Source organism: Natrix helvetica (assembly GCF_964273705.1).
Source record: "Natrix helvetica genome assembly, chromosome: 6".
In the NCBI taxonomy this organism is placed as follows: Eukaryota; Metazoa; Chordata; class Lepidosauria; order Squamata; family Natricidae; genus Natrix; species Natrix helvetica.
Window position 1 is genome coordinate 53,296,409 of NC_138553.1, and position 17,529 is coordinate 53,313,937.

General features: G+C 38.4%; 1 protein-coding gene across 3 annotated transcripts in view; it reads right to left on the reverse strand.

The window, feature by feature from the left end:
* The window catches only part of ARID2 (AT-rich interaction domain 2), a 219,367-nt gene that overhangs the window by 116,653 nt on the left and 85,185 nt on the right, over positions 1–17,529 (reverse strand). For all 3 annotated transcript variants that reach the window (XM_081958391.1, XM_081958392.1, XM_081958390.1), the window contains 2 exons: positions 5,254–5,387; positions 4,922–5,140 (listed from right to left, as the gene is read on the reverse strand). In XM_081958391.1, the coding sequence (XP_081814517.1) occupies positions 4,922–5,140; positions 5,254–5,387 (353 nt within the window). The remainder of the gene's footprint in view (positions 1–4,921; positions 5,141–5,253; positions 5,388–17,529) is intronic.

The following is a 17,529-nucleotide window of genomic DNA, read 5'->3' on the forward strand; positions in this document are numbered from 1 at the left end:
TATATATATATATATATATATATATATATATATATATATATATAGTATTTGTACATGCACCCTGGATTGCTGTTGCTCAGTAATGTATGTCACACTTTACAATTATACTGCTTAGCAACAGCAATTGCAGTCTCAATTGCCATCATAATTCAAGGATTACCTGTATGAATTCCAACAAAAGAAAATGAGCACTTATAAATAAAATTTTCTTGAATATTGTTTGAATACTGTGTGTTGAAGTGAATTTTCCTAGAAGAGAATTTGTTTCCTAATAATAGTTTTTGTATAGCAGATATTCCGTTATGTGTGTGTGTGTGTGTGTGTGTGTGTGTGTGTATTTGTATATTCGTTGCCAAGACAATCTCAATCTTACACGGGAAAAGACCCGAATACACACACACACACACACACACACACACACACAAATAACGGAATATCTGCTATTATATATATTTGTGTTACAACTCCTGGTAGGTCCCTGTGTGCATGTGCACTCAGGGAGACCTGGGAAGGAGGGTATGGGGTACATGTGAATGTAGGGAAGCCTTAGAATAAACATGTTACTGGATGTTTGTATACAGTGCATTCAGAAAGTATTCAGACCTCCCTCACTTTTGTCAATTTTGTATGCTGCAGCTTGATTCTACAGTGGTTGAAATTCATTTTATTTTTTCATTAATCTACACTCAGTATCCCACAATGACAAAGTGAAAACAGAATTTTAGAAATGTCTGTAAAATTATTAAAAAGAAAATAATTAAAATACCAAATTGGCATAAGTATCCTGATCCTTCACTCAGTATGTTGTTGAAGCATCTTTATCAGCAATTACAGCCTTGAGTCCTTTTGGGTATGATGTGAAATCTTTGCACATCTTGACTGGAGGATTTCTGCCATTCTTTCTTGCAAATCCTCAAGCTCAGTCAGGTTGGATGGGGACCATTGATGGACAGCCATTTTCAAGTCCCTCCAGAGATGTTCAATAGGGTTCAAGTCAGGGCTGTGCCTGGGCCACTCTAGGACATTCACAGAGTTTTCTTTAAGCCACTCCTGTGTAATCTTGGCTATGTGGCTTAGGAGAGTTGTCATGTTGGAAAGTGAACCTTCAGCCCAGTCTCAGGTCCTGAGATCTGTGGAACTGGTTTTCATTGAGGATATCCCTGTACTCCAGACATAGCATTTAGAATTGAGGCAAAAAGTTCAATCTTGGTTTCATCAGACCAGAGAATCTTGTTCCTCCACAGTCTAAGAGTCCTTCTGGTGCTTTTTTGCAAACTCCAAGCAGGCTGTGTTTTGCATTGAGAGGCTTCCACCACTCTGCCAATAAAGTGCATATCAGTGGAGGGCTACAATGATGGTTGTCCTCCTTCCCATCTCCACAGGATCTCTGTAGCTCAGTCAGAGTGACCATCAGATTCTTGGTCACTTCTCTTACTAAAGCCCTTCTCCCCCCCAATTGCTCAGTTTGACCAGGCAACCAGCTGTTGGAAAAATCCAGGTTGTGTCGAACACCTTCCATTTCAGAATTATGGAGGTCACTGTGCTCTTAGGAACTTTCAGTACAGCAGAAATTTTATTGTAGCCTTCCCCAGATCTGTGCCTTGTAATAATCCTCTCTCTGAGCTCTGCAAGCAATCCCTTTGACCTCATGGCTTTTGCTCTGCTAAAGTATACATTGTCAGTTGTGAAGCTTTCTATGGAGATATGTGCCTTTCCAAATCATGTCCAATCAATTTAATTTACCACAGGTTGCTTCCAATCAAGGTGTAGACACATGTCAAGAGAAATGAGAGGTATCTGAGTAAAATTTCAAGTGTTGCAAAGAGCCTGAATACTGTGATATTTCAGTTTTTTTTCCAAAAATAAATTTACAGACATTTCTAAAATTCTGTTTTCGCTTTGTCATTATTGGGTACTGAGGGTAGATTAATGGGAAAAAAATGAAATTCAACAATTGCAGAATCAAGCTGCAGCATAACAAAATTTATAAAAGTGAAGGGGGTCTGAATACTTTCTAAATGAACTATATGTGTGAGTATAGAACAGGGCTGTCAAACTCCCAGCCTGTGGCCCAGATGTGTCATGTGCTAGCTACGCCTATGTCTGGTTTAGCGAAGGGGGAAAAAGTCCTGATATGTAACGTGAGGCTGCCTGACAACGTGAATTTCACATCCCTGTTATAGAAGGTCCAGGAAGGGGGGCAAAGGTGGATGTATGTGTCAGAACAAAGAGGGAGAAAAAATGTTGAACCTTTTGGTCATAATTCCAAAAAAACATGTTTGGTGCAAAAGCAACACTCTGCATTACTGAAAACACACCATACCCACAATGAAATATGGTGGTGGCAGCATTATGATTGAGGCTGCTTTTCTTCATTTGGAACAGGGGCTTTAATCAAGGTGGAGGTAATTATGAACAGTTTTCAAATATCAGTCAATTTTGGAAAAAAAACTTTCAGGCCTGTCCAAAAATATTGAAGATGGATTTCACCATTCAACACAACAACGACCCAACGCACATCCAAATCAACAAAAGAATGGCTTCACTATAAGAATATCAAAATTTTGGAATGGGGTGACCTGAAGGGAGCTGTGCATAAAAGATACCCTCACAATCTTTAACAAAGATTTGACTTTGTTAAAGCATGGTTTGACTTTATAACAGTGAGTTAGGGTTTGTGAGCACTTTTGCAAGGAAGAGTAGGCAAAGATGCAAGATAAGATGTACCATGCTTATAAGGCTTCTATCCCAAAAGACTGAACACTGTCATAAAACCAAAACATGCTTCAACAAACATTGGTTTAAGGTGCATAAGGGACACACTTATGCAAGCACATTATTGTATGTTTTTAATTGTTATTTTTCAGTTTTTATTGTTATTTTTCAGTTTGTTTTTCAATTGAATTGTACAGCTTATACTGTAGGTTATATTAAAAGTGGAAAAAATCTGAAGTGATTTATGTTGATTGGATTCTTTTACATTTTTATATCTCAAAAATCTGGCATTTTAAAAGGGATATATAGACTTTTTATATCCACTGTATTCCTTCCTCTTTACACATGAACAAAGTAGTTACTTAATCAAAAGAAATCAGAAGACTGTGTATATTCATAATGTGATTATGAAGAACTGGGAAAATATGCATGTTTACATGAAAGTGTTAGAAGTTTATTGTGAACGAAGATTTGTTTGCAAAATCTGCTTTCTAGAAGAAATGTTTGAAAGATACGTTTTAGGCCTAAGTGGGGGAAAAAAAGGCAGATTCTATATTTTCTTTCTTGGAATGAATATTATATCACATTTTAAAATGACTAATAAAGTAATAATTATTTTAAAATAATTTATGGAGTGGATTTAATAAAATTCAATCAATACATCATAGTATGAAGATTTAATAGCTATATTCTTGATTATCCATATACTGAAGGGTTTAAGGAATATTTCTCTTCAGAAAAAGATATCTTATGTAATTCCATTATTTTGGAAAATCCAACTTTCATGAAACTGAACAGTATCTAAGCACAGAATGGAATACAGAATGATCAATGACAAATTAATGTATGCTATGAGAATACTAGGAAGCATGTTTATAGTACCCAATAGATTAAATAATAAAGGGTTTGTGAAAGAAAAAGAAAAGAAAAGTAAAAAATATAACAAAATAAGAATCTGGTTTCATGGATCCCATTAAAATGCCATGAAAGAAGTAAGTAATACGAACACAAATGAAATTACTTTAATCAAAAAGCTTGTCAAAGTCATATTTGATCCTAATGCAGTAACTTCCAACCGCAGGGAAAAATATCCACACACAATAAGTCCTACCCTACTCAGTTCAGCATTTGATTTCTAAATTATTTTCTTACACTTGATTATGATTATTAAACATAACATCTTCCTTGTAAAAACTTTCTACAACTGTACAACTGCTTTTATTAAGTCATTTCAATAAAGAATGAAAATAATTAGAAAGATTTAAAATTCTATAAAAACCTGATAATTAATAGTTTGACTATATAGATTCTGAAGACATTTTTGATTACTCTGTCTTAGAAAAGAAATTATACGGATGAAAATATTGCAAAAATGGGCAACTAGACATGAAGAGTTTTAAACAAAAAAGGAAAATGAGATAGAAATGTACAGAATTATAAACAAAAAAATCCTGCCAATTGTCCCAGATTTCTACAATCCAATTCTAGAAATACTCAGTAAATATGAAACTCATTGAGTATATCCAGAACCGAAAAAAGGGGAATCACACAATATATAAGAGCTGTGGTGCAATGGTTAGAATGCAGTACTGCAGAGCTAACTCACTGCTCACTCCAGAAGTTCAATTCTGAGCAGCTCAGGGTTGACTCAGCCTTCCATCCTTCAGAGGTTGGTAAAATGAGCACCCAGATTGTTGGAGGCAATATGCTGACACTGTAAACCGCTTATAGAGGACTGAAAAGCATTGTGAAGTGGTGTATAAGTCGAAGTGCTGTTGCTATATATAATTTAAGCAAAGTAAATGTGGTGAACATAATACCAACAATATAGTCTGAGAGTTTAATGGAGTTTACCCTCAGAAAAACAGGCATAAGATTGAAGCTTAAATGGCTTTAAAAGGGAATTTAAACACGTTTATTAAAATCTGTCTTTTCTCTTGAGTAAATGGTAGTCAATGAATAACATTGACTGATAGAGCAAGTAAGGGGGAAGATGTGGTCTTTATGCCACAGATGTCACAAAAACATCTGGATAAATACTGCTAAAGAATACTAAACTAAATGAAACATTGTTCTGATGTGGCAGGACTTGTCCTGTGTAAAATTAGTGAATAGCTTAAACAGAAGATCAATTTTCAGCACTTGAAATAATATATTTTACAGTAGTACATTTATCTTTAAAGTATTATGCAAATTAGAAACTTACTGTCATCAAATACCCCAGCATTAGCAAGTAATAAAGTGATGATTTTAGGGTCCTTTTCAAGCTGCATAACATGTTTGCTTTCATTTGACAGAAGAGTGCACACATTAATAGCGAAGTCCACTTCATTTGGGAGTCCCGATAATAGAGAAAGCACCAATTTATTATAATCATTTGGTGAATTAAAGTCCATAGATAGCCCATAACTTTGTCGAAGAAAATCTATTCATGAAGGCAAAAATACAGATTAGCAACAATACATTTATAGTTCACTGTGTTATACTTCTCAAAGAAATCCAATATAAATGGTACTATTAACTGGCTGTAAGATTTACCTGACACGCTGTGCTGCTGGTAATTATAGGAACATGGAATTGCACCTATAGGTAGTTGTGGCTTTGGATTGCCTGGTTGTACCTCATCATCATCCTCTCCAAAATGATGTACTTTCTCATATTTTTCCAGATAACTAAAATGGAAAGTAACTGTTTTTTAGTATACATATAATACAAAAAAGCGTTAAAAAGTTTATCAAAACAAGTTGTAATTTATGTTTTTTAGTTGAATCAAATTGATTTGACAGTCTTCTCATTGATCTTGAAAAAGATTTTTTTAAAAAATTCCTTAAAAGCATTTATATAAATAATCCTACATTATATTTTCATTCCACTGCAGATCAACTTGAAAATATGTTTCAAATCCAAATCCACAGAATATTAATTTTAATAAAACACACTTATACCAATGTTGTATTTATAAAATTTGTCTCTTGCAGTGCTCTAGTCTGGGTGTCGGCAACCCGCAACTCCAGAGCCACATGTGGCTCTTTCATCCCCCTGCTGCGGCTCCCTGTTGCCCTGTCGCGGCAGAGGGATGAAAGAGCTGTCACCATATTGCAGCGGTGGCGATAGCCGGAGTCTTAGTGCGGGAGCAAAGCATCCCTGCACTTGCCTTTGTGCAAAACAGCATTCCGCCTTCGTTGCAGTACATTTGCTGTTGCTGCCCCCATGGCCTGCCCACTACTGTCGCAGCGCCTTGCGCAGCACAGTGAAATCAGGCGTGCTTCACAATGGGGGAGCTGGGATTCCCTCCTCCTGGAACCCCAATGTGATCTTCCATCGTTGTCGGCTTTCTCTCAACTCCCAGATGTCAGAGGGGGGAGGGGGAGGGAGGGGAAGGCGAAAGGGAGAGGGAGGGAGGGAAATGGGGGAAAGAGAGGGGGAGGGAAAAAGTGAGTGACAAGAGACACAGAGAAAGAGAGAGGAGGGAAGGAAAGACAGGGGGAGGGAAAGAGAGAGAGGAACAGAGAAAGAGGAAGGGCAGGAAAGAGAGAGAAACAGAGAGAGAGAGGGAGGGAAAGCGAGAGGGGGAGGGAAACAAGGGGAGAGAGAGGGAGGGGAAAGAGTGACAAGAGACACAGAGAAAGAGAGAGTGGTAGGGAAAGAGAGAGCTACAGAGATTGGGAATGAGTACTGATGTTATCTAGCTGAGTAATGAAATGTGTGGAAGTAACAACCAACCAAACTCAGCACTAAGGACTTCACAACAAAGATTTAGCCTATTTTGGATTACAAAAATAATAACCTTTTAAGGCCAAAGAATTTTCTATGACAAAATCTATGCTTTTATTTATGCTGAAGGGGTTGCAGAGGAAAATCTAGGTATTTGTAAATGGTTCTAATAGACTGTTCTAACCAAATGTGAATTACAATATGCTTATTGAGAGTTCATGGTTGGGGATGTCTTTAATATTTTTTGGATGACTAGGGAGTACAGCCAATGGGGTAAAGATGAAAATTGACTTTTGGAGGAGTGAGATATTAGAATAATTTTAGGATTTTCTTCACTTTTGTTTTAAGTATTTTTAATTTATTTCAGAGTAATTACTATCCTTTTAGAATGCCTCTAAATTAAAGTTTAAGAAAATATGTTTATATAACAAACATTAAGATGTCAACACTTAAATAAGCAACAAATGCATTCTAGTGTTGTTATACCATTATATAGTGTTACTTCTAATCTTGATATAGTATGTTTTAATTTTTTGTGATTTTTAAAAATCTAATAACAGTGATCTGTTACAGCACTAACAACTATCACACCCAAACATATTAGATGGCATATAAGGAGAGATGAAAATGGGGCATTGAAGATGACATTTTCTTTTACTTGTTCAGTACTTGATAAACATTTCATAATAGCAATTTTGTGTAAAAACATAATCCATTTCTAAAGAACAGATATGAAATTCATGTTCAGACATCAGTATATTTAATGTTAATGATTAATGTAAAGTTGTTGCTCAAGTTTTTAATCTCTCCTTTTCCCCTCACCATACTTTCAGTATTCAAAGTGTGAGAGATGTTATTCTGTTGTTATTTTGTCTTGCTTTTGAGGCTTATGACATATTGTGTTGTTGTAATGATTTTTGTTGTTTTAAGTTGCTTATTTCTTATATTTATTATGTTTGTTTCTTGTGAGAGGCATCTGGAATTTGTGGAATTGCAGAGGATATAAATTATACCAGTAACTATAACTCCGCTGAAAAAACTTCCAAGAACAAAGGAGACTAGACTGTAAGAGATGACCAAGCTAAGTCTGAGGGAGGGATCAAGCACATCATCAGTCTCAAGTCCCTTTGTGCCCATAAAAGATCTAAGTCTAACCCAGGTTGAATTCCACTGGCTATTATATATCACCAATTTCCTTTGACTGTTAGTAGTTCAGATTCTTGTAGAGAGTGTTTGCATGCAATAAACCTATATTTATTTGAACCACCTTGGCTCTTGATTTCCTCTTCTTGACACAGATATTAGCAATCACCAACTCTTACAGACCATCATCTGGTCTTCCCATTCCAGTTTCAGACAGAATTAAAAAAACTGATATGGATTTGCAGTGTCTAACAGGAGTGTCAAACTCAAGACCCATGGGCCGGTCTGGAAAAAACCAAAGGTCCTGCCCATGGGGCCTCTGCGGGCCCGCAAAGATAGGTTTCTCAGCTGAGCCCATGTTTTTTCATGAAAACAAAATATGCTTACACCTTAACTGGGGTAATATAGATAAACACAAGATTATCTGAAAGATACATTACTTTTTTTGCTTGTAATGAAGATTTATTTTTTAAAAAACAGCAAAAAAATAATTGTACGAAATACTGGTAATCTCTATAGTTTGTTCGTCGCCTGCCATGAATTGCATAGGAATCGGCAATTAACAATTTAAAGGATTCATTTGCCATGATCAAGGTACTAGAAAAGGGAGCCTTTGTAAATGTTAGGCACTAATAAAAAATGAAACTACTTGAACTAAGCATTTAAGGTATTATTACAAAGAATGAATAAAGAAAACATGCTCAGTGTTGATGCTGTTGATCACACAAGACAGGACAAAGTAAATGAAAAGTGCTGTCATTTTTCATGATTTGTCAGAATTTGCCAGTTTGAGCTGCATCTATTGTGACACTGCATACATTCTTTTATCTTATACACATTATTTGAAATGTTTAAAATTATATTGAATTAAAAATAATATTTAATTATTTTACATTTACAACTTTACAACTATAAAGACATAATACTTAATTCTATCAATATGAGTAAGTTAATTCCCTACTTTTCTACTGCTTAGAAAAGGCTGCTCTCTTCTGGAAAATGTGCAAAACTGTTACACTGCTTATTTGAAAAATTATACAAAAAACTATGCAAGTTTAATGTAAAGTGATTTTCAATTAAGGTATTATTTTATGGACTTAACTTTAAAAAAATGTGTTTCTTTGAATTATGAACCAGCGATCTCTTTTCTTTAGTTTTTAAGAATACTACAAGTTTTATGAAAAATCTGAACTCTAAGAAGCAAAAACTATCCTTCCAGTTAACTTTTACTCTTATGTCAGCTTGCCAAAATACATTCTACTTGACAAAAAGAATTTTATTCTTTGAAAAACTCAAAAGTAATACACAATTTCTATATTTTTAAATGGCATCACAGAAATGGTAGTTTTATGAAACATTTTGTTTAAAATCTTATATTGTATAACACACCCAATTAAAGGATAGATTGTGCCAAAATCATGCAATATCGATTTAACACTGTTCTTTATTTAAAATGCAGGTAATAATCTCTTATAACTTTCCTTCTTATAATCCACTCTTGTCAAAGTATATTATCTTATATGACTAATAACACAGTTGTTTTCTACAAAACCATGGATGATAAGTACAAATTTCAAGATTCACATTGCTCATTTTCCAGGTAGAAATAAACTCTCAAGCAGAGAACAAGTCAGTTCCTGCCATTATAGAAATGTGGTTCCTTAAACTCACAGAATATTTTCTAATACAGTCAGGTCCAGAAATATTGGGACATCAACACAATTCTAACATCTTTGGCTCTATACACCACCACAATGGAGTTGCAATGAAACAAACACAATGTGCTTTAACTGCAGACTGTCAGCTTTAATGTGAGGGTATGTACATCCAACTCAGGTGAACGGTGTAGGACTTACAGCAGTTTGCATATATGCCTCCCACTTGTTAAGGGGCCAAAGGTAATAGGACAGAATAATAATCATAAATCAACCTTTCCTTTCTTAATACTTGGTTGCAAATCCTTTGCAGTCAATCACAGCCTGAAGTCTGGAACGCATAGACATCACCAGACGCTGGGTTTCATCCTTGGAGATGCTCTGCCAGGCCTTTATTGCAGTGATGGCGAACCTTTTTTGGCTCGCGTGCCACAAGTGGGGGGAGAGCAGGGGGGTCGAGTGCGGGCGTGCCGCACCCATAATGCAACGCGCGACCCCCCCCAGTGTGCATGCACAAACAATGCGCGACCCCCCCCCCATTTTTACATTTTTTTTGCCCTCCCCAGGCTCCAGGGGCTTTATAGGAGCCTGGGGAGGGCGAAAAGAGCCTCCCCCGACCCCCCGGAGGCCCTCCGGAGGCTTCAGGGACTGTCCAGAGGCTTCCCTGAAGCCTTCGGAGCGCTTAAAACCACCCTCCAAGCAAACCGGAAGTGACTTCCAGGTTGCTCGGAGGGTCGTTTTAAGCGCTCCGAAGGCATCAGGGAAGCCTCGGACGGTCCCTGAAGCCTTCGGAACGCTTAAAACCACCCTCTGAGCAAACCGGAAGTTCCGGGTTGCTCGGAGGGTCGTTTTAAGTGCTCCGAAGGCTTCAGGGACCGTCCCTGAAGCCTCCCGGGGGGGCGGGGAGGCTCTTTTCGCCCTCCCCAGGCTCCTATAAAGCCTCTGGAGCCTGGGGAAGGCGAAAAATAGCTTTTAAAAAGGTGAACTCAGCTGCCCAGCGCACGCATGCGCGCTGGCCAGCTGACAGGGCAGCGCCTCGTGTGCCCTTACAAATGGCTCCGCGTGCCACTTGTGACACGCGTGCCATAGGTTCGCCATCACGGCCTTTATTGCAACCGTCTTCAGTTCCTGCTTGTTCTTGAGGCATTTTCCCTTCAGTTTTGTCTTCAGCAAGTGAAATGCATGCTCAATGGGATTCAGGTCAGGTGATTGACTTGGCCATTGCATAACATTCCTCTTCTGTCCCTTCAAAAACTCTTTGGTTGCTTTTGCAGTATGCTTTGGGTCATTGTCCATCTGCACTGTGAAGCGCCATCCAATGAGTTCTGCAGCATTTGGCTGAATGTGAGCAGATAATACTGCCCGAAACACTTCAGAATTCATCCTGCTGCTTTTGTCAGCAGCCACATCATCAATAAATACAAGAGTACCTCTGTATTCACTCTGGTGAAGTCTTCTCTTGATTGTTGACATTGACACACATACACCTACCTCCTGGAGAGTGTTCTTAATCTGGCCAATGTTGTGAAGGGTGTTTTCTTCACCAGGGAAATAATTCTTCGGTCATCCACCACAGTTGTTTTCCATGGTCTCCCGGGTCTTTTGGTGTTGCTGAGCTCATTGGTGCGTTCCTTCTTTTTGAGAATGTTCCAAACAGTTGTTCTGGCCACGCCTAATGTTCTTGGTATCTCTCTGATGGGTTTGTTTTGTTTCTTCAGCCTACTGATGGCTTGCTTCACTGATAGTGACAGCTCTTTGGATCTCATCTTGAGAGTTGACAGCAACAGATTCCAAATGCAAATAGCACACTTGAAATGAACTCTGGGCCTTTTATCTGTACATTATAATTGGGGTAATGAGGGAATATCACACACCTGGCCACGGAACAGCTGAGAAGCCAATTGTCCCATTACCTTTGGTCTCTTAACAAGTGGGAGGCACATATGCAAACTGCTGTAAGTCCTACACCGTTCACCTCAGTTGGATGTACATACCCTCAAATTAAAGCTGACAGTCTGCAGTTAAAGCACATTGTGTTTGTTTCATTGCAACTCCATTGTGATGGTGTATAGAGCCAAAGATGTTAGAATTGTGTCAATGTCCCAATATTTCTGGACTGACTGTATATGATGTGCTAGGACAGGGGTCCCCAACCCTAAGGCCATGGTCCACTACTAGGCTATAGTCCATTCAGAACTGGGTTGTGGAAGTGGCGGGCAAGCGTGCAATGTGCAACTCCCGCCACTTGCACGCTTCCCCATGCAGAACCATTACTCTAACCCCCTCGCCGGTCCACAAAGCTGGAAAGGTTGGAGAACGCTGTGCTAGGAGAAGCAATAGTTGGAATATAAGGATTATATACTGAAGATCATTCCACTCAGCCCCCTCTCAATGTAAAATTCTATTCTACTCAGGAACACTTTGGATTAAAGTGTTTTAGTTCGTTTGATTCTCAACACCCAGGTTCAATAAGAACAAACTTTTTAGCAGCTAATTAGAAATATAATCTAAATAACCCATTAAAATGCAAGAATAATGTACATGTCGGGTTTGCATTCAAATCACAAAATGAAAAACCACCAATATGATAAAATAATGAATTTCTAGCTGACATTTTAGATACAAATATGTGTTTCATATTCCAATCAGTTAAGCAGCTTGATAATTTAAATGGGAATGTTTTAAGCTGAATTCAATTTTATTGAAAAAAAAATCTTCAAGGAATTATAAATTAATTTAGATGTCTAGTTAATTAATGACTGTATTCATGGCCAAGAAAATCTAAATTAGCCTTTTATTACAATTTTGCAAAGCAAAAAACAAATGTGGAAAATACTGCAGATAGATGGACAAGGAGTAAGTGGTTATAGCTGATTAAAATATTAGCCTATTACACCCTTTAATCTTAAAATATTTTAAAAAATGAGCAAACCAAAGAGTTGCATTTAGATACACTTCTACATAATTCGACAAAAGCAATTTTGTTAAACAAAGAGTTTTTAAAAGTAAAAATAAAGTCTTTTAAAAATTGATTCCTGATTATTTCATATCCATATATTTTTCTTGGCAATAACATGGAAGTGATCCACTATTCCCTTCAGGATGGTTTTTAAATTCTCTGTCTAGCCAAAAGGCTTAGTATTTCCTGGTAGTCTGACAATTATTAAGTGGATCCAATCCTATTTAGCCTTTTAGGACTAGCCAAGGTTGGCAGCTATATTCTTAAATACAAGGGTAGGGTAGTGTAGGATAGGGTAGGGTAGAGTAGATTAGATTAGAAAAAAATATATGGCCAATCTTCTACAGTTGGATCTGATTCTAAACTGAGATTCTTTAAAAAAAAAAGTATTTTAAGGATGGTCATCCCGACAAATTATAATCTGTCATATATTACAGAGATAACGTGATTGGAGGGGGGAGCGGGAATTAGTTGATACAGAACGTATAAATGCTTTACATCTCCAAGCTTCTACTAAACAATCATAAATAAAAGGAAACAACTCAGTGGTGGGTTTCAAATTTTTTTAGAACCTCTTCTGTAGGTGTGGCCTGCTTTGCGAGAGTGGCTTGCCGGCCATGTGACCGGGTGGGAGTGGCTTGCCAGCCATGTGACTGGGTGAGCGTGGCCAACTTGTAAAATGTGGTGAAACTCACTTAACAACGCTCTTGCTTAGCAACCGAAATATTGGCTCAGAAACTCTGGCATTTGAAGCACACAAGTCTTAAAGCTGTCAAGTTACAAGACCCTTGCACCCCTAACCCTTTAGAAAAAAAAACCCAGGGGTGTTTAAACTTGACAGCTTTAAGACTTGTGGACTTCAACTCCCAGAATTCCTCCTCTTGCTCTTCATCTTGATGATGTGTGGATGGGGGGGGGGGGGGGAGAAACCAGAACCGGTTCTAAACGGCACTGTAGATTTGTGGAACCTCTTCTATAGAAGAGGTTAGAACTGGCAGGAACCCACCCCTGAAACAACTGTATCTTGTTTTAATTGTACAGTGCATTCAGAAAATATTCAGACCTCCTTCACTTTTCTCATTTTTGTTATGCTGCAGCCTGATTGTAGAGTTGTTGAAATTCATTTTTTTGTCATTGATCTACACTCAGTACCTCATAATAACAAAGCGAAAACAGAATTTTAGAAATGTTTGTAAATGTATTAAAAAGAAAAACCTGAAATATTACGTTGACATAAGTATTCAGACCCTTTGCAGCAACACTTGAAATTTCACTCAGGTGCCTCTCATTTCTCTTGATCATTGCTGACATGTTTCTACAGCCACCGATCTGGGCTTTATGGCAGAGTGATGGAAGCTTCTTCTCAGTGCAAAACACAGTTCACTTGTAGTTTGCAGAAAAGCACCTGAAGGACTCTCAGACTAGGCGGAACAAAATTCTCTAATCTGATAAATCCAAGATTGAACTTTTCGCCTCAATTCTAAATGTTATGTCTGGAGGAAACTAGGCACCACTCATCATCTTCTCAATAGCATCCCAACAGTGAAGCATGGTGGTGGCAGCATCATGCTTTGGGGGTGTTTTTCAGCAGCAGAGACTGAACAGAGTTGAGAGAAACCTGAATGGAGCAAAGTACAGGGATATCCTCAATGAAAACTTGTTCCACAGAGCTCAGGACCTCAGACTGGGCTGAAAATTCATCTTCCAACATGACAATGATCCCAAGCACATAGCCAAGACTACACAGGAGTGGTTTGGGGACAACTCTGTGAATGTCCTAGAGTGGCCCAGGCAGAGCCCTGATTGCACCCTATTGAACATCTCTGGAGAGACTTGAAAATGGCTGTCCACTGACAGGCACCATCCAACCTGACTGATTTTGAGAGAATCTGCAAGAAGAATGGCAGAAAATCTCCCAATCCAGGTGTGCAAAGCTTTCATATTATACCCAAAGACTCAAGGCTGTAACTGCTGCCAAAGGTGCTTCAACAAAGTACTGAATTAAGGGTCTGAATGCTTATGCCAATGTGATATTTCAGGTTTTTTTTTAATAGATTTACAGACATTTCTAAAATTTTGTTTTCACTTTGTCATTATAAGGTACTAAGTATAGATTAATGAGAAAAAATGAATTTTGACAACTGTCAAAATTTTGATTATTTGACAGAATTTTGACAATTTTGACAACTGAATCAGGCTGCAGCATAACAAAATTGACCAAAGTGAAGGTGGTCTGAATATTTCTGAATGCACTGTATATGCCATATAATGCACATTAATTGCTAGTTCAAAGGGGGTTGGAGAGAAGGCAAGAATAAATATAGGTGGCAAGCCGCTTATCAGTTTTCTTTTTAAATATTTAAGATTATCATTAGAAACAAAAACTAGGAGATTATGAATTGAAGGCATGTTTACAAAATTTGTGGGCTACCCTAAGGCTCTGTTTTAGGCCCAATACTCTTCAACATCTTCGTCAATGATTAGGGGATAGATGGGGAACTCATCAAATTTGCAGATGACATCAAGCTAGCAGGAATAGCCAACTCTCCAGAAGATAGGCTTAAGATACAGAGGGATCTTGAGAAACTTGAACATTGGATGGTATCTAACAAAATGAAATTTGATGGTGAAAAAACAGATAAAAACAAAATACACAGTACAGTATATGTGGTACCTTGCTCTATAGTGGTAACTGTGAGAGGGATCTTGCAGTCCTAGTAGACAACCATTTAAATATGAGCCAGCAGTATGCTGCAGCTGCCAAAAAAGCCAACACAGTTCTAGGCTGCATAAACAGAGGGATTAAATCAAGATCACATGAAATGTTAATACCACTTTATAACACCTTGGTAAAGCCACTTGGAATACTGCATCCAGTTTTGGTCGCCATGATGTAAAAAAGATGTTGAGACGCTAGAAAGAGTGCAGAGAAGAGAAACAAAAATGATTAGGGGACTGGAGGCTGAAACATATAAAGAATGGTTGCTGGAACTGGGTATGTCTGGTCTAGGGGGTTGGACTAGACGACCTCAAAAGTCCCTTCCAACTCTGTTATTCTATATCCTAGTCTGAAGAAAAGAAGGACTAGGGATGTCATGATAACAGTGTTCCAATATCTCAGGGGCTGCCACAAAGCTATTCTCCAAAGCACCTGAGGGTAGGACAAGAAGCAATGGGTGGAAACTAATCAAGGAGAGAAGCAACTTAGAACTAAGAACTTAGAACTATACAGAACTATCTATAACTTCATACACTTTGAGCACATGTATGGCATGGTTTAAAGGCTTCTTGACTAACTATCAAACTGGATCAGAGACGGCAATTAATTTTCCCAAGGAGCGAGCTGGTGTTGTCACGAACAGGTGTGCGAGTGGGATCTCCATGAAGCATAGCCGGTTTCTGTCCGAGTGGCTCCTTAGAGCCGAAGTTGCCCTGTAGGGGCAACGGAAGGGCTCTTCGTTGATTGCAAACAAACAGTGGTCTGTTTTCCTGGTCAGGAGTAATCCTTCCTGAAAGAAGGAGGAGAAGAAGACAGCCATTAATGGCTGAACTGAAAAAGTAACAGCTGGTCGGAGCAATTTAGTGTTGAGAAAGCAGAAGAAAATAGTGGATTAGACCTGGATGAAGTTTCTTTCCAACTTCCACCAAAGTGAGTGAATTTCCCTATGCTGATTTAAGAAGAAAGGGGGACTCCAGAGAGAAGGAGGGGAGGGAATTTCTTCTCCCTCCACTCCCCTTTGAAGCAGCGAGGAAAAACGCAGAATAGTTACAGATCCATAATAATAAGGAATGAGTAAAGGGAGAGTTGTTCTGGTAAAAAAAAATTAAATAAAATTAGAGAGACTGAACTGGACTGAAGATTATAAAAGAGGATTTGGACAGAGGTAACTTTGGATAGAGACAATTTGCAATTATATTGAGTCACCTTCCTAGACTTTGGGTTGAAATAGGGAAAATGAAATGGCTTCCCCTCCTTGTACTGACATATAAACTACTATAAGAAGAGAAGTAAGGAGCAAGGAGGACATCTACTGGGTAAAGAGGATATATAACTGAAGGTTTGTGGAAATGACAAATACCCTTTTTTTCCTTCTCATATCTTACAACCTATAACTTTGGCTGACTGGTGGTGGATTACAAACAACATAGACTAAAGGCTAAGTGTTGCTTGTCTCCATCTCTTTGGAATACTCAGGTACCGAAGGCTGATGATTTATCAGGCCCTGTGGATTATAAATACTCTTGATGAACTCATAATAATATTGGACAGATAAAGCAGAACGTTAAGGACAGAGATGGCAATTAGGGGTCCCTCTTTGATTACAAATTTCTTCTTTTTATCCTGGGCCTATTACTACTACTACTACTACTACTACTACTACTACTACTACTACTACTACTACTATTATTTTCTCTTCTAATTCATAAAAATACATTGTGGATTACAAAAAGAATGGTCTAAAGCTGTGATGGCGAACCTATGGCACATGTGTCAGAGGTGGCATGCAGAGCCCTCTCTGTGGGCATGCGAGCTGTCACCCCAGTTCAGTTCCACTGCACATACCCCACCTGCCGGCCAGCTGGTCTTCAGGTCTCTACCATGCATGCCTGTGGGGGTGCATGGGAGGGGCTGTGGGGGTGCGTGCGGGGGGCATGCGTGCATGTGCAGAGAGGCAGTGTGCGTGGGGGGCACAGTACATTGCATTTTGGGAGTTTGGGCGCATGCATAAGAGCATGTGCAATTTGGGCACTTGGTCCGGAAAAGGTTAGCCATCACTGGTCTAAAGAGAGGATTACAATGGGATTGGATCTGAAAGACGTTTACATCTTTGTCTATACCTATATGTCAAGCGAGATTGGGGTGGAGGGTTATATACATGTTAAAAGGTGGTGGAAGTGTTGGATACAAAAAAAATCTGAGTTGCGGAAGCAGTACCAATTTTTAACTACGTTGTTGACTAAGTATAACATAAATTTCAGAAGGTTGACCCCAGAAGAAATACTGGTCACAGGGCATGAAAAGAGACATAGATTGGACTCACTGGATAAAGCGATGGAGTTCTACAATCAGCATTTCAGTACCGAAGAGGAACTGGAGGAGAGGGAAGCAATAGAAGAGAGAGAGATCAAGGAATGCCTGCTACAGAAGAAAAGAAACTGCAGCAAAAGGAAAGGGAAAAAGAGAAAAGGGACCAAACAGAGAACAACAGAGCAAGACCTAAAGAACCCAGAATAATAAGAACCATCAGGAGTATAAGACCCAAATATAGATAGAACAATGTAAGAAGATCTTAAGATACTATCATTAACCATCAACAGATTGAACTCACCCATGAAAAGGAA